Below are 23207 nucleotides of genomic sequence, written 5' to 3' on the forward strand. Positions count from 1 at the left end.
CAGAGGAAAAACATAGGAAATGGAAAAAATAAGATACGAGTGGATGGAAATTTTCCTTTGTTTCTCTATTGATTCCACATGAAAGGAATTTTTCCTCTTATTTTCCTTTGGGTTGATTCCTATGGACTGAATGTCAGGAAAGGAAATATTTCCTATATATAGTATTCCCTTGAAAATCCTTAAAAAATCCTTCCATCCGAAGAGGCCCTCAGGAGGTTTTGGCGCTGGACCAACTGACGTACTAGTACTAGTCACGTAGTAGTTCCCCGCTTCCCACTGAGCAATCACAATTCACACACGAGTGAAGTGAAGTGACGAAGGGAGGACTCAGGCGAGGATGCAAAGATATGGTAAATAGAGGGAGTACGTTGCTAGTGCCACTGTTCTTTCTCGCTGATGTATTAAACCCGATCGATCGATGCATGCAGTGGTGGCCTTTGCCTGGATTCGGAGAGAGATCTGACGCCGCTACAGTGGCCAGTGGGAGGGCTACAAGACAGCTGTGAAGCCGAACCGTCCCTTCGCGTCGCGGCACCGGCCGGCTTCGACTGACCCTGCCTTCCAGCTTCCTAAATCTGGCCGGCTGATCAGCCTCCGCTCTACAGCTGCTGCCGCGGCGTGCGGCTTGAAAAGGAGCTGGTTTTTGGGGGAGGCGCCAATGGCGAGCTCGGGGGGGAGGTGGAGGCGGAGCGGCAGTTCCATGCTAAAGCTGGTGGTGGCCTTGTGCTTCTTCGCTGTGGCCATCTCCCTGTGTTGCGTCTGCCTCAGCTCGGGTTGCGGTGGCAGTGGCTGTGGTGGATTCAGGCGGCGCGCTGTGCTGCTCCGTTTAGGTAATGAAATTCAGCGAGCTGCATCCTTCTGCGCACTTGTTTACTCCATTTTGGTATTCTCCAGTTCACTGGCTAATTCTGGCCACAACCTGCTTGTTGGGTGTTTCATTTCGTTTGGTTCTGTATGTTTGTCGTCGTGGTTCATATGTTCACTGCTCATGCTGATGCGAGTTCTTCGTTTCTGAAATTCAATCTGGATAAGTTCATTGCAGGCTTTAAGTTGAAAATACTGCTATAATGTTTTTGTTTCACTGTATTACTCCTATATCGGTACCATATAGTATATCGGTTGAAATGTTCAAATCACTCTGTAATAATCCGTGTTATCGTGTTTTCTGCAGATTTCCGGACACGAGCAACAGCATATTTTGGCGCTAATCAGGTGAGTTTTGCATCTCCTCCCCCTTGCTATCCACTCTACATGCCCGCTACCATAAGTTCGCATCGATCAATGCAGTTCAACTTCAAACTGCAAAATGATGAAACGACGCGATTTATTGTTGTTTATCTGGCCCTCAATCATCTTTCATCAGTTGTTGATTCGCGATCGATGACAAGTCGAAATCAACACAGAACACTAGGCAACCTCACAGGGTCCGCAATGGCAGTCCCCATTAGCGCGCACAGTCACGGCCATGAAAGCTGGCGTCCTTCTCCGACAGCCGTTCAACGCCGGCGGTCCCATCGCCTTTTGACCATACGTCTCTGCCGATCGATGCGTAGTAGTACATCCAAACGTAGCACGCCGGCACGCCGCGCGTCACAGCGATACGTGAAAACGGTGAAAGGTTGAAGGACGGTGATACGTAAATCCATTGTGTTTTGTGTTGTAGCAGGATCACAGCTCGAGCGGGCGTCGATGGCGGCGGCTGCTGGCGGAGGGCCCGGGGTCGTACCCGCCGCGGTGCACGGCCAAGTGCGGCGCCTGCGTCCCGTGCTACCCGGTGCACGTCGCCGTGCCGCCCGGCGTCCCGGTCACCACCGAGTACTACCCGGAGGCGTGGCGGTGCAAGTGCGGCAACCGGCTCTACATGCCATGACGGGCAGAGCGTGCACGGCGGGGTGACGCTCCGGTGGCGAAGCGATTTGCGCGAGGGTGGCGCGCGGTGGCCGGTGGGCGTGCCGGGCCGAGGTACTAGCACAGTACAGCAGTGCACTGCTGCCCGATCGAAGCGGCCGTCGCGCATGGGGCCGTTTCATTATTGCGATGCGGGCCGGGAGCACAGTGGCAGTGTGGACTGTTGCCGCGCCCGCGCGCGAATCGGGTGGAGGCGCGCGTGATGATGGCCTACTGGGCTGCTGGGCTCTGGAATTTGCGCGGCCCTACCACGAGGAGCGGTGGCATGGGGTTGTACGGCGCGTGCTGCAAAGGGAAGCGAGAAGGGGAGCACGAGGCAGTTGCTCGCTGCACGTGTCCAGGCAATCTGTTGATATGTTTTGGTTCTTCCTCCTTGTCCATTTGGATTTGGATCTTCGAAATCCCATTTGTATCTTTGTGAGAAATGATAGTCGTTATAGGCCATTTATGTTAAATTTCAGCATTATTCTTACCGGGCTTCAACAGCATACATGAGTACATGACATGTGTTGGTTTCTTCTAGCAGCATGGAACAGTTGGAAGTGTTTGTTTAGGGTATGATTGTGAAGTGCTCGACGTTCAATCATGTTAGTGTTTTACGTTTGGAGAACGAAGAAATGAGTGTTGCTGTTTGGTGTGTACTTGTACGAGACCCTCACATTTGAAGGCCCATCAATGTTGCTGGTACCACCCAGCCCAACTATTGATGATAGGAATAAGTTCACTGGAAATCACTACATCTAAACTATCACAAACCGTGCCAAAAAAATAAAAAAGGTCCCGAGCAGTATTGACCTAATTTTTCTCCTGTTTTGCTGACGTGGTATACATGGACCCCACATGTAAGTGAGAAGGAAAAAATATGGGGTCCGCATATCCTTTTTTCTCTTCTCTTTCTCTTCTCTTTCTCAGCGAGCTGGAAGGCTGGGAGGCCGCCGCTGGCTGAGGGCAGAGCGGCGGCGGGTGGCACTTTGTTGCGATTCGCATCATTCCATGCAACGGCACGGCCTTAGCCTCCATCATCCCAACACCATGCATCAGCGTAGCCTTGGCCTTGGCGGTAGCGGGAGCCGCGCTGGTCATCGTCGTTGGTGGTGGTTGCGGGGACGTCAGGGTGCGCGAAGACGCTGAGGTAGACAACGGATGCGAGTTAGCTCACGACGGTGGAGAACTCATGGTCGCCGAGGGGCCGCTCCCTATCGCTGCAGAGGAGCAGGCCGCAACATCGGCACGCCCTCGGCCTCGGCGGCGGGTTCTTCGTCGACCTCCTCCGTCCCATCCCAACGCAAGCCGAGGCGGCGCTGCTGTGGCTGCGGACGATGTCAACGTAGACCTCGACATCTTTGTGAGAGAGCTCGCGAAGGTCGGTAGAGCTGTTGTCACAGAGGATGGCGGTGGCAGCGATAGCTCCCCCGACGCCATCCCACGGTGGCAGCTCGCTCGCCGCCCCTGACCGCTATGCACCAGTCTCCAGCCTCGCCCAAGAAGAGAAGAAAGGAGAAGAAAGAAAAAAGAAGAGAAAAGAGATGCGGACCCCACATATTTCCTTCTCACTTACATATGGGGCCCATATATTCCACGTTAGCGAAACCGAAGAAGAATTGGATCGATACTGCTCGGGACTTTTTTTTTTTTGCACGGTTTGTGATAGTTGAGGGCTATAGATAACCCGACGCGAAGTTGAGGGACGGCTGTTGAACTTATTCCTGCGGATAAGGATTACTTTGATGGGCTAAATCCTATCGCGTGCGATACACGGATCTGATGTCCTTGCATTTTCAGCCCATTTACTATCTAGAAGAGGTTGATGCCTTGATGGCCTTTCTCTCCCCATGGCCACGATCCGACGAACCCTGTTTTCCTACCACAAATAGGTCGGATGGCCACAGACGAATTGTGACGATGGTTCGTGGTAGCATACTATACGAGTACACACGACGCATCAAGGTAGTGGCTATAGAGAGGCACACGACAAAACGTCACAGCTATACAACAAGAGATGGCAACAAGCAACGCCAATAGATGGCAGAGCCGTTGCCTGCTTTTTTTTTTTCTGGCCTTGGTGGGAGATGATACATTAGATACGACGAGGGAAAAAAAAAACAACAAACAAGCCAACCAACGAAAGCGTAGGAGGCTAGGAGCCGTTCCGCCACTGAAAGAGCACGGATGACGCACTAACCGGCGGCGGGGCAGACGTGACGCTCGTATTAGCGACCCGGCACGCGGCGCCCTCTTGTCCGCCCAGCGCGACACCGCCCTCTGCCCTCTCGCGAGTTACGTGAAAGCGCCCGCGGGCCTCTCGCGGTCGTCCGTTGAGGTGGCGTGGAAGCCACGAACGGTGGAACGCGCGACAGCTCGCGCTCTTCTCCCCCCATCGTCGTCCGTTCCTCGTCAGCGTCGAGGGTCGCGCTTTCGTTTACTCACGCATTCCGACGAACCAGCCGTTAACGACCTCGGCCTCGACCCTTGTATTCCGGATGATTTACCTTGCTGCCATCGCTCTTTTTGCGACCTGATTGGAGTAATACCCGGACCCCAACGGCAAGAATTGATAGTTTGAACAGCATACAGCAACAGTCATTGGCCAAAACCTCTCATCTTTTTTGCTTCCTCGTACTCCGTTTCCGTTCTGGGAGAAGCCCAGCGAAAATCTCACAATTGGGCCATGGGCCAGGCAGCCAGCGATATTTACCTGTCCAAAGCCTACGCATCCGCAGCACAACCACCCCCAGAATCCCGTGGAATCAGTCGAGATTAGGGGCAAAAACGTGAGAAAAGCCACCCGTTTCCTCACCGCGACAGCTAGACGGCCGCGCACTACCTGCCTGCCTCCTAGTAGTGGGGGAGCGCGCGGCGCGCCGTCGTATAACCTCGCGCTGAGAGCGGAGCGGAATCGGAAGATCCCGAGGGGTCAAGCCACAAAAGTTCGGCGCCAACCGTGAGGAAGAAATCTGAGAGCGCCGGGCAGGCGGAGCAGCATAAACTAGAACGGAGGAAGCTCCCGCGGCGGAGAGGAAGCGGCGTCCATTTGCTGTCCGCGAGGTCGTGCCTGATCGGTTCAGATGGGTTCGTCTGCGGTTCGCTGCCCGTCTTCGTCCAGTTCCTGATCAGGTATGGTCCTTCTCCCCCCCGAAGAGATCTGCTTGTCGTCAGATTTCGATTCCACTGCGACTGGGTGGAATTTGTGCGATTTAGTGTTTCCTATTGAGTGTAGGCAACTGATGATCTGTCAGAACGTAGTCTCTGTTAACATCAAGTAGGAATTCGCCACTACTTTTATTTTTCAGAATCCAAATGGGGACATTTCGTCGCAATCCAATCGTTCAACGTGTACTTTGATCGCCGATATGTGCTTCCCGCATTTTTAGGTTGATTGACAGCATTAGGGCATCCGTCCGATAGTCTGTCTGGGTTGGTGCTGAAGTCATATAATGAAATTGGGGGTGACATACCTGTGATGTTTGCCGGTGGCTCTTATAACAGTACTAAATTACCGTGTAGCATTTGAGATTTTAACATCCATTTGGATTTGGATTACATTTCCTGTGTAGGTGTACTAAAATTCAGTTTGTTCTTTCTAATGACAGCTCTTAACAGGCAGAGGACTTGGGAATGCAGAAAGATGTGCTTGCACGACAGGAAGTTAATATTTCGTGCAAACAAGATCCCAGCTTGGATCAAGCCGATGTTGCTGGACCTTCATGTGAATGTGCTGCATAGTGATACCGTGCTGCTTTTCCGTGTTTTGAAGCATAGTAGATTGAAGGACTCCAAGTTTGTTGATCATCACATTGACGACGACGGATAACATCTGCTGCATTCATTACCTATACTTTGTAGATACTTCTATAGAAGTGGTGTGGTGGTGTTTGCTCATTTTGTTGTGTTCCAATAACTTGATATGATGGATGGGAGGTCAATCTTGATGGGCCGTTATGAGGTTGGGAAGCAATTAGGACAAGGAACATTTGCAAAGGTGTATTATGCACGAAATCTTACTACCGGCCAAGCTGTTGCCATAAAGATGATCAACAAGGATAAGGTCATGAAAGTTGGGCTAATGGAGCAAATAAAGAGGGAGATTTCAATTATGAGATTGGTGAAACATCCAAATGTTCTTCAGTTATTTGAGGTTATGGCTAGCAAGAGCAAGATTTATTTTGTTCTGGAGTATGCTAAAGGTGGTGAGCTTTTCAACAAAATTGCTAAGGAGGGAAAGCTCAGTGAGGATTCTGCGAGGAGATATTTCCACCAATTGATCAATGCAGTTGACTATTGCCATAGTCGAGGTGTTTATCATCGTGACTTAAAGCCTGAAAATCTGCTCCTGGATGAGAATGAAAACCTTAAAGTCTCAGATTTTGGTTTAAGTGCCCTGGCTGAGTCCAAGAGGCAAGATGGTCTCCTGCATACTACATGTGGAACTCCAGCTTATGTTGCTCCTGAAGTTCTTAGCAGGAAAGGCTATGATGGTGCAAAGGCAGATGTATGGTCTTGTGGAGTAATTTTGTTTGTGCTTGTGGCTGGTTACCTTCCTTTCCATGATCCAAATTTGATAGAGATGTACAGAAAGATTTGCAGAGCAGACTTCAGATGCCCTCGTTACTTTTCTGCTGAGCTGAAGGATCTTATACATAAAATCCTTGATTCAGATCCAAGTACTAGGATTTCTATCCCAAGGATAAAGAGAAGTACTTGGTACAGAAAACCAGTTGAAATAAATGCTAAAAACAGTGAGGCAGCCACAACAAACAGCATCTCTTCAGGTGTAGCTACAACCTCAGGTTCTGCAGAGTGCAGCACTTCTGAGGAAAATCAAGGGTCCTTAAGCCTCCCAAACCTGAATGCATTTGACATAATTTCTCTCTCAACAGGGTTTAATCTATCTGGGTTTTTTGAGGATACGCATGGTCACCAGGAAGAACGGTTTACCACTAGGCAGCCTGTGACAACAGTACTTGGAAAGCTGAAGGAATTGGCCAAACGCCTGAAACTAAAAGTTAAGAAGAAGGATAATGGAGTTTTGAGATTGGCAGCACCAAAGGAAGGAAAGAAGGGCTTTCTTGAACTTGATGCAGAGATTTTTGAGGTCACCCCTTCATTCCTCTTAGTTGAGTTGAAAAAGACCAACGGGGATACTATGGAGTATCGAAAGCTGGTCAAAGAAGATATAAGGCCAGCACTCAAGGATATTGTTTGGGTGTGGCAAGGTGATGAGCACCTGAACTCACAATCTATCCTGCAAGGAGAGCAGCAGCAGTCCCCATTGCCACCAGAGCTACCACAGGATCAGTTGCAACCATCATTGCCACAACAGGAGAAGCAGGACATGCCTGAACCACCGTTGTTGCCACAAGTACCACAAGAAGAAGTGCAAACATCTATCCCCGCAGAACAAACAAAGAATTAGTTTTAACAGCCAACTGGTAATTCAAATGTTCTTGTCATCCATGTTTGTATCCTTCTTTTATGTCTTTGCTGCTTGTTTCTAATTCCTCTGGAATTGCAAAGCTGTACCTGTTTGTACAGAAGTGCAATGCACTTCAATTTTGGAAACTACAAAGGAACACCTCCGAGTGTTACTCCTGAATTTTCGAAAGAGAAACAATCATTGATGAGAAGTATTGAACCGTAGAAGTTTTTGGTGATGGGGACGTCTTTGGATTTTTCCCTCTTCACTGTGAACAGTTTTGGAGTTTTGGTCTTTGGTTTTAATGAGCGTATTTTAGGTTTGTTGAAAATTTTGTTGACTGGTCCCTTTATTTCTTCCTTGGATAGCCGTCTACTCGCTTATGTCTGTCATGGACTGTTTTCAATAAGAAATCAATTCAACATTTTTGCAAGTGAATCCACATAACTAGCTTTCTTTCTTATTCTAGGTGGCTGTTCTTTGCAAAGGAGAATCGACATTATATTATTTCTATACGTAGAAGTGATTATAAATCCGAGGAAGAAAACATACTAGTAGGTTTTACTGAAAATATCCATGCTTTTTGATTGTTTGAGAAAATCTCATGTGGTTTTTTAAGAGGTTCTGAACATCATACATTCGCAGTTTTTTTATGTAGCAGAAACCTTTATTACCTCATGAAGAAATCTCTACAATGGTCAGAATTTCAAATACATTTTCTATTTAGCATCTAGATTTCCATCATCTATGTGAAGCAGGTCAACGCCTCAACGGGGAATCACAATGACCATTGGTTGGTCCATTGGTTGATGATGAAACCTTTCAGGTTTCCTGTGAGCTTTCGGAGAAGACCCTGCTCAAGTCTCCCCACAACAGACTAGCATTGTAGTCAACGGGGATCCCAACTCTTAGAAAAGCTCCGGTAAGCCATTACACAAGATCATTTTAGTGCACCCATAGACCCACTCTCTCCTTGCTGGCATCGACGGGCGCAGAAGAACTGATTCGATCTATATTTGCAACATGAGCGGGGAAGTCGAATTAGGACAGCCGTTGCGGGTAATTACCTTGACCTCTCTTTTAAGTTCCATTCTTGTTGCTCCAGTAAGGAATGCCTAGGCTACGGACAATTTAGAGACTAGATTTCCTATAACAATGGATATTGCTAATCAGTATGTTGTGAGGTACAATTTCCATTACAGCATATCAATTTCACCATGTAAATGCCATGTTTTTTCTTTGACTTCCCCTGTTGTGCTTAATTTGGTGGGGAATAAGACTGAGCCGTTGTATGTAAGGATTATGAATCCCTAATTGTTGGCATCTCCTGTCGATTTCTTGCACTGTCCGCAGTTGCGCATCGTCTCAACTCGCTAGTCTAATGCCTTGCTGAAGTTGGTTGAAGACTTGAATGGATTGCCCTTTGTTGATGTGCTGACTTTCCATGCATTCCCGTACTGTTTGCAGCCCCCAGATTCTGTACCAAGTACAGGAAGAGACGAGGAAGAAGGGTCGTCGCACCATGGAAATGGCTCAGGCGCAGCCAGAGAGAACCCAGAGAACCCATTGCCGGACCTGGCGCTGGCGAAATCCGAGTCAGACCGGATAAAAGCCTTTTACCAGACGGTCCTCTCGGCCATTGTCGTGTTCATCGTGGCGGCGCTGTCAGGATACAAGGACATGAAGCCGCTCTACTCGACCACAAATCACAAGAAAGTTCACCTCAGCAACCTCCTTGTCATCGAGGGGTTCTGCATGATTGCTACCTTCATATGCGCGGCTGTTTTGATGATGTACGAGTTCTACACGTACCACCATGAGATCGCCCGCGAGGTCGTCGCAGGTGCAGGGACCTCACCGTCCTCATCGCGGTCGCCGGAGCGATGCTGGTTGCGACGGACACGATCCTCGTCGTCATCGCCAACAGGGACAACGCGGTGTTCGCCGTTCTTTTCGTGCCGGTGCTGCTGTTAGTCGGCATGGCTGTGTACACCGGAGCATCGATGGAGGAGCAGCCGCCGAACTCGCCGCACGACGGCGGGTACGATGAGGCAACCAAAAGCACCTTTGATCTGGCCACCGTTAGTACAATGGCTGCATTGGGTTTGCAGGGGACCATCGTCTTCGGCTACCTGAAAACGCCCGAGAAGAAGAGCGAACATGATGACCCTCCACTGGACCTCGCCGTCTGCTACATCGCCTCGACGGTCTGCCTGACCGTCATGGCGGTTTGCGCCATCCGCTGGCTCTTCTCCCCGAAGAAAAGCGGAAGGCTCTGGTCGGAATCATCGGCAGCCTCAGGCACGTCCTGCTCGCCTCTCTGGCGCTGATGGCGGTGGTTGTCTCCGTCGAGTTCTTGGACGGCTTCGTCGTGCTCTCCGTCTGGCCGGAGGCCGTCGCGCTGGTGCTGTACTACGCGGCACAGCTCTGCTCGGGGCGGCAGCCCGGGGGAGGAGTCGGGAGCCGGCCATGGATCGAATTTGTCTTCCGGATTGTCGCCACCGCCGGGTTCACGCTCATGGCCGGGCTGTACGCGGCGTTCCTCGGGACCAACCACTACAGCGTGTACCTCAAGGCCGCCATGCTCGTGCTCCTGATGGCAGTTCTCTCGAGCCTCAGCCGTCTGGCGAACCCGGTTTACATGCCCGAGATCGACGGAGCTCTCCTTGAGTTCTGCGTCGCCGGCGTGGCGCTCGCCTTCCCCGCCGTGTCGCTTCTGGTTGCTTGTCCCTTGGTGCTTAAGGTCTTCGTTGACCTATATATTCATCATAGTTCTCTTTGAACCAAGGAGGTGGGTGGAACCATGGTACTCCCTCCAGCCCATAATATAAAGGATTTTGAGTTTTTGTTTGAACTGTTTGACCGCTCGTCTTATTCAAAAAATTTTAGATTTATTATTTATTTTTTGTGACTTACTTTATTATCCAGAGTATTTTAAGCACAATTTTTCGGGTTTTATATTTACATAAATTTTTTAAATAAGATGAGTGGTCAAAGAGTGCAATAAAAAACTCAAAATCATTATATTATGGGACGGAGGGATTAGGTTACTAGGTTTGGTGAGGCCGTGAGGTTTCCCATCTGCTTGCTGTTCGGACATAGAGCAAGGATAACATTAGCAAGACATACTCCCTCCGTCTCAAAATATAATAACTTTTAGCTCTCCGGATTTGTCCCAAAATATAACAACTTTTCTAGCAATATTCTCTTCCCACTCAATCACAACCCTTCACCATTCACTTTTCCCACCTATCTTCACTACTCATTCAATCACAACCCTCCACCATTCACTTCTATCTACTTTTTTAATAACCGTGTCTAACTCTAAAATTTCTTATATTCTGGGATGGAGGAAGCAACTAAAAATGTAGAGCGTTGTTCTCATGTAATAACAATCTACATTTGCTCCGTGATACATACATTTTAAATCTATTAACTTATTAAAGGAACAGAAAAAGGAGCATCCATGTTCGCTCTCACGGCCTAGAAATTATCATATTAATTGAAGAAATAGAAAAACAGAGTCCATGTAGAAATACAATTTTTAAATAGTTGAAATTCGGAATTAAAAAATAAGGAATATTGAAAGAGGAGACTAGACTCCATATAGAAATACAATTTATAAATAACTGAAATTCGGAATTAAAAAATAAAGAATATTAGAAGAAGGGTATAGAGTCCATATAGAAATACAATTAAGAAATAATAGAAATTTGGAATTAAAAATAAGAAATACTTATAGAAATACAATTAAAAAATAATATAAATTCGGAATTAAAAATAAGGAATATTAGAAATAGAGTATAGAGTCCATATAGGAATTTAAAACTAACTAAAATTCGAAATAAACATAATAAAATTAAAAGTAGAGAATCCATATAAGAATACCATTTAGATGTAACTGTAATTCGAAATTAAAAATTAAAGAATATTGAAAGATGAGTTTAGAGTCCACATAGAAATACAATTAGAAATAATAAAAATTCAGAATTAAAAATAAATAATATAGGAAGAAGAGCCTAGAGTCTATATAGTAATACAATTTACAAACAATGAAATTTCCGAATTAAAAATAAGAAATATTGGAAGACGAGTCTAGAATCCATATAGGAATACAATTTAGAAATAACTAAAATTTGATATTAAAAATAATTAATAACTATCACGTATATACAATACGGTATGAATATTACACAATGGTAGTTTGGTAAAGTTAGTAAAAAATTTAAAATTATGTCATCATTTTAATATATTTTAATAATAAATTGAGAAAACATATATGCTATTATATAATAGAAAATATAATCATGCCAGCCGCGTAATCTATGTGGGCCACCATGCTAGTTCATGCATAGTAAGAAAAAGAGGGTTGGCTGACCTCAGGGTGTCCGTGTCGCTCCCACCCTAGGGCGACACTGACAGGGGGCGACATGGACGGCGACCAAAGATCCGCCGCCACCCATCCTTCCTCCTCCTTCGGCCTTGCAGCCGCCCGAAAGGCCACCGGCAAAGCCGACTGGCTCCAAGGACTACGACGACGGGGCTTCGTATTTCCCCCGAGGGTGCCATTCTGGCAGGTGGTTCTGAGGCGACCCAAGTGGAAGAGGTGGTGCCGTCGCCCAGATCCATGCTCTCCTCGGCCGGATCCGGTGAGGAGCAGTGACACGATTTGGAGCAGCGGCAGAGGTGGCCGCTCATGCTGCTGGATCCGGCGACAATAGTTTGCGTGGGTCGACGCGATGGTGGAGGGTGCTGGCGGCGGGGAAGAGGGAGCGAAGTGGAGGCGGCTCCTTTGGCCGGGTCAGGAGAGGAGCCATGGCAGGGAAGAGGGTGTGGAGGCGACAAGCCCGGATATCGGCATGAAGGGGCACGACTGGCGGTGGGAGGCTGGCGAGGTGCATGGAGAACGTGACACAAAGGCTCATGGCTGGCAAGCGCGACGTGGAAGCGACGAGGTCGGCGTGGAGGAGGCGATGAGGTCGGCATGGAGGCTGGAGTGGTGTGGAGCGTGCTAAGGTGGGAGCACCGCAAGGCTGGGACAGTGTGGCGGCGAGGCTTCCACGGTGGGAGGACGAAGGCGACGGCGGTGCGACCAGGCGGCCCGTTGAAGAGACACGGGTAGCTTGGTTGAGGCGGTGACGATGGTAGCACCATGAGGTAGGCGTTGAATGCTGTTACGAGCTCCTTTCCAGGCGTCAGTCTTGTTGTGGCGATGGCTAGCCACATTGGACGGGCTAGTGGGAGGAGAGAGGATCCATTTTTCTCTCTCACCCTCTCCCTCTATAACCCACCCACAAGGATGGATCTGGAGCACGCCGGAGGTTGAGATGCTACTTTGATGGCCAACCGGCGGCGAGGCATCGGCGCGGTGGCAAGTTGAAAGGGATTAGCTGGTGGTGACTGTTGAATTTGACAGATACTTAATCAATCGTTAGATTTGTTTTGGACGACCGATATGTACAACCCCCCCCCCCCCCCCCCCCGGGGGGTCCCGCGCGGCACAGCGCCCGCTTCTCTGGTCTCCGAGTCTTTTACCCCTATGCCGTTAAAAAGTTGCTGCTTATCTGTGTGCCACAAAAAAGTTTAGAGTCACATGTATGCCATGAGCCCAACTTTCGTTGACCCGTGTGCCATTTTGGATGGATGGAGACATAACGAGGTGTTAGGGGCTGTGTAAAGACAGTTTTGTCCTTGTGTACAATAACCCATCGGAGCCACCACTTTTCCTCACCCGGGAAATCGCCGGCGGCGAGCCCCTCGTCCTCCTCCTCCGGTGACCCGCAGCCTCCCGCGATGCGATCCGTGGCGAGGCTGCTCGCCGCGCTCCGTCGTGCCCCGCCGCACCCGATCCTCCTCCTCCTCCCCGGCCGTCTCTTCTGCGGCGGCGGCGGCGGAGATCCGGCAATCCCGGTGCTGCCTTCCACGCCGCGACGCCCCAGCAACACATCGCTACCATGCCATCGCCGTACAAACCGGGGGCGCATCGTGGCACCCCCGGAGCAAACACCGCCGCCGCCATTTTAGCCGCCGCCGTTGCATAGCCGTCGTCGCCCGCCGCTTTGCCGCCGTCTCCCATTGCTTCCACCGCCGCCGCACGACGCCGTGCCACCGCCCGCCGTCGTCTCTCTCTCTCTCTCTCTCTCTTCCTCCCGGCCGCCTCCCTCTTTTGCCTCCCCGGCCGCCGCCGTTCCATTCCCGGCGTCGACCTCCGGCCGCTGTCACCGACAAGCACCAGCCGCCGGGGCTCCTCCCTCTCCTCTGCTCACGCCCTCTCTCCTTCTCCCTGTGTGCAAGAAGAAAGAAGAGATGAAGAGGAGGATTAAAGGAGGAATAGAGCTGAAAATCCTTCAGGGGCAAATTAGTCATTTTCCCCACATGTCAGAGCTATGGAACTGTTAAGTTCTAACAGAAGGTGGACGGAATGGCACACGGGTCAACGAAAGTTTTTCTCATGACATACAGGTGACTCTAAACTTTTTTGTGGCACACATGTAAGTAGTAACTTTTTTTTAAGTTGCATAGGGGTCTTGGTTCTCCTTCTCCTCGCGCCGCCTCTACTCACTCTGGCTCACCGCCCCCCTGGATCTGGTTCTCAGAAGGCAGACGAGAGAGCAGACGAGAGGGGGGAGAGTTGCGGAGCAGCGGAAAGGGGTCGCCAATCACGACCCTATCTTCGATCCGTACGGCGACGGTCATCGCGACCCCCGCGAATTGCTCCGTCGCGGCGTCATCCCGTGAACCAGGTGACACTGAGGTGAACTTCCCTTCTCTCTCTTCCTCCCCCGTTGTCCCTCTCCCTCCCCTCCTGTCTGCCAACAACAGAATCATTGGGGTTCTGATCCAGGGCATTATCCCGATATCAAGGTGCATACCTAGGAAGGATCATGATCTAAGTGGGTTTGTTTTACGCGTACTTGATCAGTTCATATGATCGATTGTTATTACTAGTAGTTCATGACTTCACGAGATCAGATATTCTCGACATATCAACTAATTTTATAAACGGCACACATATTACTGTATTGTTAGGGGGACTGCTTTATACATACAGATTATTCATTACTTTACTGGTCTGGTCTAGTCTGGTCTGGTCTGGTATATCATGGTGCTACTGTTTCTGAGCGGGGTCTGGTCTGGAAATGTGCTAGTACCCGGGACTGATAAATTATGTCCTAGAACATTACCAGTTGCTGCAACTGCATGAATAACTGCCAATTTGTAGTGCTCGTATATTGGCAAACAATGAACAGAACGCCGTTAAACTCGCCAGACAAGAGCGCAATACAATTTGAATCCATCCAAAAGTCAGTCTCACCCAAACTCCTGGGCATCTCTTGTTAGTTGTTTCTTCCATTCTGTTTAGCCAAGCTTACTTAGTTTCTTTCAATTGTGCAGATACATGCTGGTGGGGTTGTGTTGATTGGGTGGATTGCAGTAAACATATCACCTTAGTATGTCAGAAAAGCAGGAGTCCATGGCAAAGCTTCTGCCTGACGATGTGCTTACAATCATCCTCCGTTGTCTTGCGCCACATGACCTTGCCATGTCTCGCTGTGTCTGCAAACTCTGGTGCACCATCATCGACACTCATCGCATGCTGCGTGTGGACCTCCTCCCACACTCAGTAGGCGGCATATTCATCAACTTTCATGATCTAGGCTTGTCAGAATTCTTCGCCCGCCCCTCGACAGGCCCCACAATATCTGGCAACATCAACTATTTGCCTCTCACATCCATAGTTAGGGGCCACTGCAATGGGCTCCTCTTGCTTTACAGCCATATCAGTCGTCCCGGCATGAAGCAGTTTTATGTGGTTAACCCGGCTACAAGACAGTGGGTGCAATTGCCTCCACCTCCAAGGCCTGATATTGGGATCATGCACTTAGACAATTTGTACCTTGCCTTTGACCCCACCTTGTCGTCACACTTTGAGGTATTTCAAATCCCCTATGTTGATGTCTTCCGCCATCGCTCTGAGTTGAATCCTGCAATAGAGGGAATAGAATGGCCACCGTCAACATGCGTTCTGCATGTTTTCTCAACAAGGACAAGGCAATGGGAGGAGAGATCATTTGTTCGAGAAGGGGAGGCTGCAGGATCTTTGGCTATCATACGACGAGATTTTCCAAATTTTCTGCACAATGCTGTCTACTGTCGGGGAGTACTTTATGTACGCTGTCAAACCAACTTTGTAATGAGGTAGTCTCACTGATAAGTATTATAATTTATTTCTTTATTAACAAATAGTATCACTCAATTTTATCATGTTTTAATATTTCTAAGTTTTCCAATATTTGCAGAATATCTTTGTCAGATGGCAAGTATCGAATAATTAAACCACCAGTAGAGATTGAACGGTACGAGGAGTCAAATATTTATATGGGACTATCACAGAAGAGGGTGTACTGTACATTCTTTGATGATCCAGACATAATTTATATTCTTGATGAATCGTACGGAAAAATGGAGTGGGTGCAGAAGAACGCTATTAGCTGTCTGGTCATACATGCATTTCAGCAAACTGATGGGCCCTGGACCTTACAAGATATAACTATCATGAATATCCTGATGCGTACGGACATGACAACAGTGAGGCAATAGAGGAACAAAACTTTGATTGGGACTCTGACAATGATAATTTTATCAACACTACAGACGAAAGAAATTTGCGCTACGGTAGAATTACTTTTCTAGGATTTCACCCTTACAAGGAAGTTGTTTTCTCAAGTCACTCATTGAGCCGAGGACTGGCATACCACTTAAATACCATGAAGTTTAGAGGCTTTGGCAAGATTCAAGACTTGGGCAATCTTGGCCCAAAATATTATGGAGGATGTATGGGTATCCAACCATTCATTGAAGAGTCTTTTCTGTGCACACCTTGGATGGGAGAGTTCCCAAAGGACATTAATTAAGATCTCATCTTGAAGATTACTACACAATGAATATGGCATATTGCCTTACTGTCATTCAGGACAAGTATCTCAAGCCATGAAGTATCTTTTGATAGCTTGTATCGCTGAGCTTCTCGAGTTCTTGTAATTTATCTGCTGTCGGAATATTATGCAAGTTAAGAGTCCATTAATCGTCACTGGACCTACATCAACACTCAGTAAGGAGTCATTAGATGGTACTAATTACAGAGCACGGTGCATGGTGTTACGATTTGCGAGAGCTTCTGCTGTGTGCAATGCTATATGCTTTCTGTAATGCAATGCCAGATGTTCCAAACCAGTTATGTTTATTTTATGTGTGTTACTCCCCTGTCCTAAAGGAGATTACCTCTACATTAATGTTAAGTACTGCAAATCTAGATGGACTGGTAATATTTGTCTCTCTCTCTCTCTATGTGTGTGTGTGTGTGTGTGATAGGCCATATACTGTGGAGCGGCATGCTTGTGGCAGATGAATAGCTAATAGAGTAATCTGTGTGAAAAGTTCCAACCTTTGACATTATATGAAGAAGGTTTTGTATAACTGTAAGTTGTCCGCACGTTATAAACCATACTTAATCCCCTCCAATCAAAGGCGATTGAGGGGAATACTAGTTCAATTTCTCCCCCGATTCGAGGTGATTATTTTGCCAAACAACCCCTTGAAAATGGCTTGAGAGCGAAGGGCCTTGTGACAATTGAGGATTTTGTATAACTAAAGTCGTCCACATTTTACGAACAGACAATGTTTGACTTTTTGAGAGCAAAATGATCCTTTTATCCCTTCGTCAGTTTAACTGGAAATGGTTCGCCGCGTGTCCATGTTCTCGGCTCTCCCCAAGGAAAGGCTGTCACTGCAGAACAGAGTGTATAATAGCCGGCCCCATACGGGGCATTTTTGGACGATTGCTTCACATTGACTCTAGTAAGGGTGTGAGGTGAGTCATTAGCACATGATTAATTAAGTATTAATTATTTTAAACTTCAAAAATGGATTAATATGATTTTTTAAAGCAACTTTTCTATAGAAATTTTTTTTGCAAAAAACACACCATTTAGTAGTTCGGGAAGCGTACGCGTGAAAAACAAAACTATCTTTCTCTCTTTCTGCTGCGCTCAAACGCAGCCTAAATATAGTTTGTTAATATAGAAACGAAGATTACTTACTTATCTAAGCAGCGTAGGCTGATTATAAACTGTATGGCTTATTAGGAAAAATAATAATTTGTGAGTAACTTTCATATATATATGTTCTTAATGATTAATGGTAATGCTGAAAACACTTAGATTAAAAATACATCAACGTCAAGTTCTAAATTTAAATTCGATGAAAATATATCAAAATTAAGTTTTAAAAATTTAAATTTAGTGCTGATTGCGGACCTTGTCGATTGTTTGGAGTTTCAACTTTCACGGAAACACAACGAAGAGGCTAGCAGGAAGGGGAAGCCATCAGGCAATAGAAATTTTGTACTCCATTTCAGGTTATAAAATATTTTAACTTGGATCAAAGTCAAACTGTTTTAAATTTAACTAAGTTTACAGACAAATATAATAATATTTATAATACTAAATTAGTTTCATCAAATCAATAATTAAATATATTTTCATAATAAATTTGTCTTTGGTTAAAAATATTACTTTTTTTTACAAACTTGGTTAAACTTAAAACAGTTTAACTTTAACCAAAGTCAAAACGTCTTATAACCTGAAACGGAGGTAGACGGAGGTAGTAGTACTTAAGAGGTACGAATAGGTACCAATTTTTTTTATTGCAAATTTGGTATATCCTATTATTGAGGTAATAAATTTTATATAAAAAATACTCTAAAAATACTCCCTCAGTCCCGTAATATAAGGGATTTTAAGCTTTTTACTTGCATTGTTTAACCACTCATCTTATTCAAAAAATTTTAGAATTATTATTTATTTTTTACTTACTTTATTATTCAAAGTATTTTAAGTACAACTTTTCGTTTTTTTATATTTGCACAATTTTTTTAATAAGACGAGTGGTCAAACAGTGCAAGCAAAAACTCAAAATTCCTTATATTAATATTATGGGACGGAGGGGACGGGAGGAGTATGATACAATACACTGTAGAATCACTCATAAGGTAAAGGGCCTTTGTCATTTGCTAATTGCTTGCAGATGTTCCAAAAACTACTACTACTAACATAGAAGCAAACTTAAATTGCGGCTGCTTGTTTTATCCTGTGGTGAAAATTAGCTCCGTTTGAATAACTGAAGGCGTATGCTACTCTAAAAAGACTAAAAATGAATCTGCACCATCCTCCCATTGCAGGGCAGAGCTAGAACGAGATGAGGGGTGCCACCTATTTAATTGAGTAAATTACACGAGCGATCCTTAAACTTGTAACGAACTTTTACTTAGGTCCACGAACTTGCAAAACATGCATCAAGATCCTTAAACTTAGTTTAATGTATCATCACGGTCCAAACTCTGATTTGACCATGGTCTTACCTATATGGTATGCCACGTGGACGATGACATGGCTAAATTTTCTTTTTCCCTTTCTTTCTTCCCATCTTTTCTCTCCTTCCTCACCTCGCGTGGAGAAAAATGCAGCAGAAGAGAGAGGAAGGAGGCAAAGTGGAGAAAAAAAAGAGATAAGAAGGGAGAAAAAAAGAAGGAAGAAGGGAGAAAAAAATAAAAAAATTTCATATCATCGTCTACGGAGCATGCCACATAGGCAAAACCACGGTCAAACAAGGCTTTGGACCGGGATGATACATTAAACCAAGTTTAAGGATCTTGATACGCGTTTTGCAAGTTCGTGGACCTAAGTGAAACTTCGTTACAAGTTTAAGGACCACTGGTGTAATTTACTCTGCTTTATATCAAGTTTAAGCTAATACAGGTGTTTAAATTTGTATTGAGGGGGTGCACATCAGTGGTGGATTTAGGCCATTTCTGCGGGGTCGGCTAACCCCACAACTTTTTAAAAATGTCCTATAAATCTCAATTTTTATGTATAAATCCAAAAGAATTTAGAGAAATGACCCCACTTAAATACAAACCACTAGTAATTGACCCCACAGGTTTAAATTCCTGGCTCCGCCACTGATGCACATATGATAAAATTAGGTTAGGTATAGCTACAAACTTTTCTTGAACGGATTCCTGGCCACCCCCCTCAGTACTCCTGCCTCTGTCCCCATGGCATGTTACACCTAAAGACACTATTAATATCATATCTACCTTCGACATTTTTCACTCTCGCACTCTCCATGATGCATTTTTTTATCCGTATTTTTCAATTTTATAACGGTGTAATGATAATATTGATTCCTAGTAGTTTATATTACTGATCAAGCTTTAACGTATAGACTATGAAAAAGGAAAAGTTAACACACGACAACGACCCATTGAGAACTTTTAAAACGAAATTGCCAAGAAGATTAGTGGCAATTGTTTTTCTATGTTGACTAGAGTCCAGAGAGAGTTTAGTCGTCCCCTGCATTTCCCCATCTCCTCCTCTGAGCAACTATATCGAGTTTCGACTACCATCTCAGCTTCGGTCTCGTATTCTCGTGGATCATCGGAAAGATGATCTCTACGGAAGAGGACTCTGATTCTTTTCAGGTAAAGAGAAGAGATCTCTTTTATCTTGCTTCGTGCTTGTTTTGTTTGTAGCTTTGTACCAATCTTTTCGTCCAATTTCATGGATCTAGACCAAAATTTTCGTGTTCCTAATTAGTTTCTTTTCATGATTGTTTTATGATGCAAATCTAACTGCCATGTCAATTGTTTTATCGTTAGTAAATTTCTTATTGTTCGCGTCCGTGCTTTTGAAGCTAACAGCATGATTTTTTTTTCGAACGCAGCTAACAGCATGATTTGGCTAGTCCTTTAAAACATGTGTATAAAAATCATATGTACATATATTTTGAACAAAGTCACCTCTTGTTAAGAGAGATTCTAATGATATAAATTATTTTAAGTTATTTGCTTATTAGACTCTGCCGAGATGCTGAAGTAACTTGCATAAAGCCGATAAGTAGAGAAAGGAGTACAGAAAAAAAAATCAAGATCTAAACTCTGTTAGCATGGATCATGGACCTGTTTGAAATACTGTACAGACAACTCTGACAAAATTAGTTAACCAGTAGTACAGCTTTCTTTTCTTAGGAAAACAACTTTCTTTTCAGAGAGTTTCATGTCTTGTTACCAATTTCTGTTTGATTCCATCTCTGACATATATTCAGTGTGTTGGGACTTCGAGACCACAGCAAAATACTACTTGGGCAGCTTTCTAATAGTACTAGATTTAGCTAATAAGAGACCATTTGTGGATCTAATCGCCTTCTGAAGGCGATTAGCTAGTTTTACTCGGGAGATAAAACATGGAAATAACTGAGAAACATAAAGCCTCCGCCGGCCATTCCCGTTAACCATTTCCGCTCTTTCTTCTTAATCTGCCTGTGGGCAGGCACGATGTGGTGTTCAGACATCTTCAACGACTTCTTCGTCGGTGTATCGATGATGCTTTCTTATGGGTTTAGCATTTAAAGTGCTAAGATAGAATTGTCCTCATAGCCTGGAAAAATATTCTATTGTTCTCTCCCGGCCCCAAAACTCTGCTAATCTGTTATGGCAAAGCTGTTGGTTTATGCCTGAACTCTGATAGCCTGTAACCCGTTACTCACTTTTCAATGGAAAATTCAGGTGGAGAAACTCTTACCCTCGAGTGATTTACTCCCAAAAAAAAATGGAAATAACTAGTGATAATTTTTTTTAACCCTTCCCAGGATGACAGCGAGGAACTGCAAATGCAGGTGACAAAGAAGACGTTGAAGCGTGTCATATCACTAGCCGAAACCTTCATCGCCATAGCAACCGGCATCCTCGCGGCAGCTTTCTCGGCAGGCAAAGATGTCCACCTGCACCGCCACGTCCTGGCCGCCGGCGGCTGCTTCCTCGTCGTGACATACCTGTCCGCTCTCCTGCTCATCTACATGAAGCTGTTCTTGTCAGATCACAGGCGGCTGCGCCGATGGCACGTCCGGTCCCTGCAGCTCCTGTGCGTGACCAGCGGCGCGTCGCTCGTCGCCACGAACTCCCTGCTCCTCGTCCTCATCGGCGAAGGCAATGGCTTGCTGTCGCTCAACCTGCTGCCCGTGCAGGGCATCGTCGGCGTGCTCGCGTACCACGCGACGCCGACGGAGGGGAGCGCGCGCGACGAGGCGTTCGAGGCGCAGGTCAAGAGCGCCCGCAAGGTCGCGCTGTTCGCGGCGGCCACGGCCTTCGCCGTGCAGACCACGCTCGTGTTTGGCGCGTTCAGCAACGCCGCCCTGCAGGCGATGGGCGGACGCCGGCTGGACCTCTCGGTGTCGTTCCTGGCGTCGGCGCTCAGCGTGTTCTTGGTCGTGGCGACGTGCATGCCGCTCGGGTTCAGGAACCAGGGCGCCAGGGACAAGGTGCTGTCCATCGTGAGGTACCTCAAGAAAGGCGTCATGGCCGTGCTCGCGGTCACCGCGGTGACTCTCGGCCAGGAGTTCCTCGGTGGCGCCGCGGCGCTCGCGCTCTTCCCGGAGATCACCGTCGCCGCCATGTACTACGCCGTGAGCATGCCCGCCGACGAGGCGGCCGCGGCCGCTGACCGCAAGATGGAGGTGCTTCCGACCGTCGTCGTGGCGACGTTCGGCTTCGGGATGCTCGGGGCGGCGTACGCGGCGCTGTTCGGCACGCCGGAGTACGACCTGTACACCAAGGCCCTGGCGTTCACCCTGCTCACCGCCGTCGTGTCCAGCCTGGGCCGCGTGGCGGGGCCGCTCTGCAACGCCCAGCGTGACAAGAGCTCGGCGGCGTGGGTGACATTCCTCAGCAGCATCCTCCCCATCGTGGAGATGCTGGTCGCCGTCCCGCTCGCCGCCAAGGTAATGGTTGATTTTCTCGCCGTTCCTGGTAATGGCTGATTTTCTCGCCGTGCACTCACTAGCACTTGATGTCTTGATCACTTGTACAAATTCTTCGAACACGATACGTGCATACTCTGACACGCACCATGTTGTTGTTGTACTTTACTGACTTTGTACAATGTCATGTACTTATAGTAGTGGACCTCTCTTGGACACCCTGAAGAGCACATATTTTTTGTGTGATTTTGTCTGAAATAGTACTGCTAGGAGTAGTATTTGCCGCAGCAGCATTGCGGAGTTGCCAACGCCTCGAAGGTATTCATGGGCTTATTAGATTGATGGGCTGTTTTGTACAGACAATCACGGCCCCGGTTGGCTGTCAGCCTATAACTCCATCAGATTGTGTGGTTTTGGTTTAAAAGAAGAGCAATTTTACAATTCGAGGTACCATGAGGTACCATTTTTTTATTGTAAATTTGATATCTCTTGATACCTAGGTACTGTGAGGTATCATGAGTGACCAATTTTTACACTAAATTTTTAGTACCTCATGGTACCTCCTCAAGTACCGTAGAATTACTCTCAGAAGGACTCATTTTGATCGGTTGCAAACACGTAGTCTCGCAGTTAAAAAAAAAACCACGTAGTCTCGTGAAATAAGCCTAGAATTGATCGAGTCGAGTACAGTTCATTCAGAGGGGAAAAATAAAAGGAAGATTACGATCGTCGATTGGGACCGAAATTCCGAACGGAATTGCAATTGCTGAGGTTTGTTGACAGGCGACTGAACTCAATTCTTGTCCGGTGTTTCCGGCTTTCCCCACTTCCTTGAGGCACAACTCAGCCCGCCGTCAATTCCGAGAACTTATCAAATCCATGATGAACAATTGCGACGTTCGCTTTCGAGCGGGCAGGTCCATGGAGTGTAACAATGAGAGAATAAAAATCGACAGTGTAAGGCAGGAAGGCGACGCGTTACTGTGCACGATGCGGACCTCGAAACGCTCTAGTACACAGCACACGCAACGGGCCGGAGTTGTAGTGAAGCTCTTTTTTTTTTCCTTAACGA

At 46.8% G+C, this 23207-nt stretch overlaps 4 protein-coding genes and 1 pseudogene across 9 annotated transcripts; all 5 read left to right on the plus strand.

Moving 5' to 3' along the window:
* The first annotated feature begins 212 nt into the window (after positions 1 to 212).
* Positions 213 to 2430, plus strand: LOC107277763 (EPIDERMAL PATTERNING FACTOR-like protein 8). 2 transcript variants are annotated; one of them, XM_015766145.3, is made up of 4 exons: positions 213 to 350; positions 429 to 830; positions 1172 to 1212; positions 1664 to 2430. In XM_015766145.3, the coding sequence occupies exons 2-4, from the start codon at positions 659 to 661 to the stop codon at positions 1868 to 1870; spliced, it is 420 nt and encodes a 139-aa protein (XP_015621631.1). In that variant the 5' UTR covers positions 213 to 350; positions 429 to 658; the 3' UTR covers positions 1871 to 2430. The 2 variants fall into 2 exon arrangements, with proteins under 2 accessions (XP_015621631.1, XP_015621633.1); XM_015766147.3 differs by having other exon boundaries at positions 1667 to 2430.
* A 2231-nt stretch (positions 2431 to 4661) lies between these two features.
* LOC107275263 (CBL-interacting protein kinase 11-like) lies at positions 4662 to 8644 on the plus strand. 4 transcript variants are annotated; one of them, XM_015766142.3, is made up of 3 exons: positions 4662 to 5022; positions 5499 to 7337; positions 7791 to 8644. In XM_015766142.3, the coding sequence occupies exon 2, from the start codon at positions 5813 to 5815 to the stop codon at positions 7319 to 7321; it is 1509 nt and encodes a 502-aa protein (XP_015621628.1). In that variant the 5' UTR covers positions 4662 to 5022; positions 5499 to 5812; the 3' UTR covers positions 7322 to 7337; positions 7791 to 8644. The 4 variants fall into 4 exon arrangements, with proteins under 4 accessions (XP_015621628.1, XP_015621627.1, XP_015621629.1 ...); XM_015766141.3 differs by having other exon boundaries at positions 8080 to 8213; XM_015766143.3 differs by lacking the exon at positions 7791 to 8644 and having other exon boundaries at positions 5509 to 7559.
* LOC4327577 (uncharacterized) lies at positions 8239 to 10175 on the plus strand (annotated as a pseudogene).
* Positions 10176 to 13866: 3691 nt separating this feature from the next.
* On the plus strand, positions 13867 to 16647 carry LOC4327578 (uncharacterized). 2 transcript variants are annotated; one of them, XM_015767820.3, is made up of 3 exons: positions 13867 to 14075; positions 14717 to 15520; positions 15622 to 16647. In XM_015767820.3, the coding sequence occupies exons 2-3, from the start codon at positions 14775 to 14777 to the stop codon at positions 15920 to 15922; spliced, it is 1047 nt and encodes a 348-aa protein (XP_015623306.1). In that variant the 5' UTR covers positions 13867 to 14075; positions 14717 to 14774; the 3' UTR covers positions 15923 to 16647. The 2 variants fall into 2 exon arrangements, with proteins under 2 accessions (XP_015623306.1, XP_066161129.1); XM_066305032.1 differs by having other exon boundaries at positions 13867 to 14064.
* Positions 16648 to 19684: 3037 nt separating this feature from the next.
* On the plus strand, positions 19685 to 22353 carry LOC4327579 (uncharacterized). The gene is made up of 2 exons (XM_015767474.3): positions 19685 to 19862; positions 21029 to 22353. Exons 1-2 carry the CDS (start codon positions 19827 to 19829, stop codon positions 22193 to 22195), a joined length of 1203 nt encoding a protein of 400 aa, XP_015622960.1. The 5' UTR covers positions 19685 to 19826; the 3' UTR covers positions 22196 to 22353.
* The last annotated feature ends 854 nt before the right edge of the window (positions 22354 to 23207 follow it).

This window comes from Oryza sativa, chromosome 1 (genome assembly GCF_034140825.1).
Source record: "Oryza sativa Japonica Group chromosome 1, ASM3414082v1".
In the NCBI taxonomy this organism is placed as follows: Eukaryota; Viridiplantae; Streptophyta; class Magnoliopsida; order Poales; family Poaceae; genus Oryza; species Oryza sativa.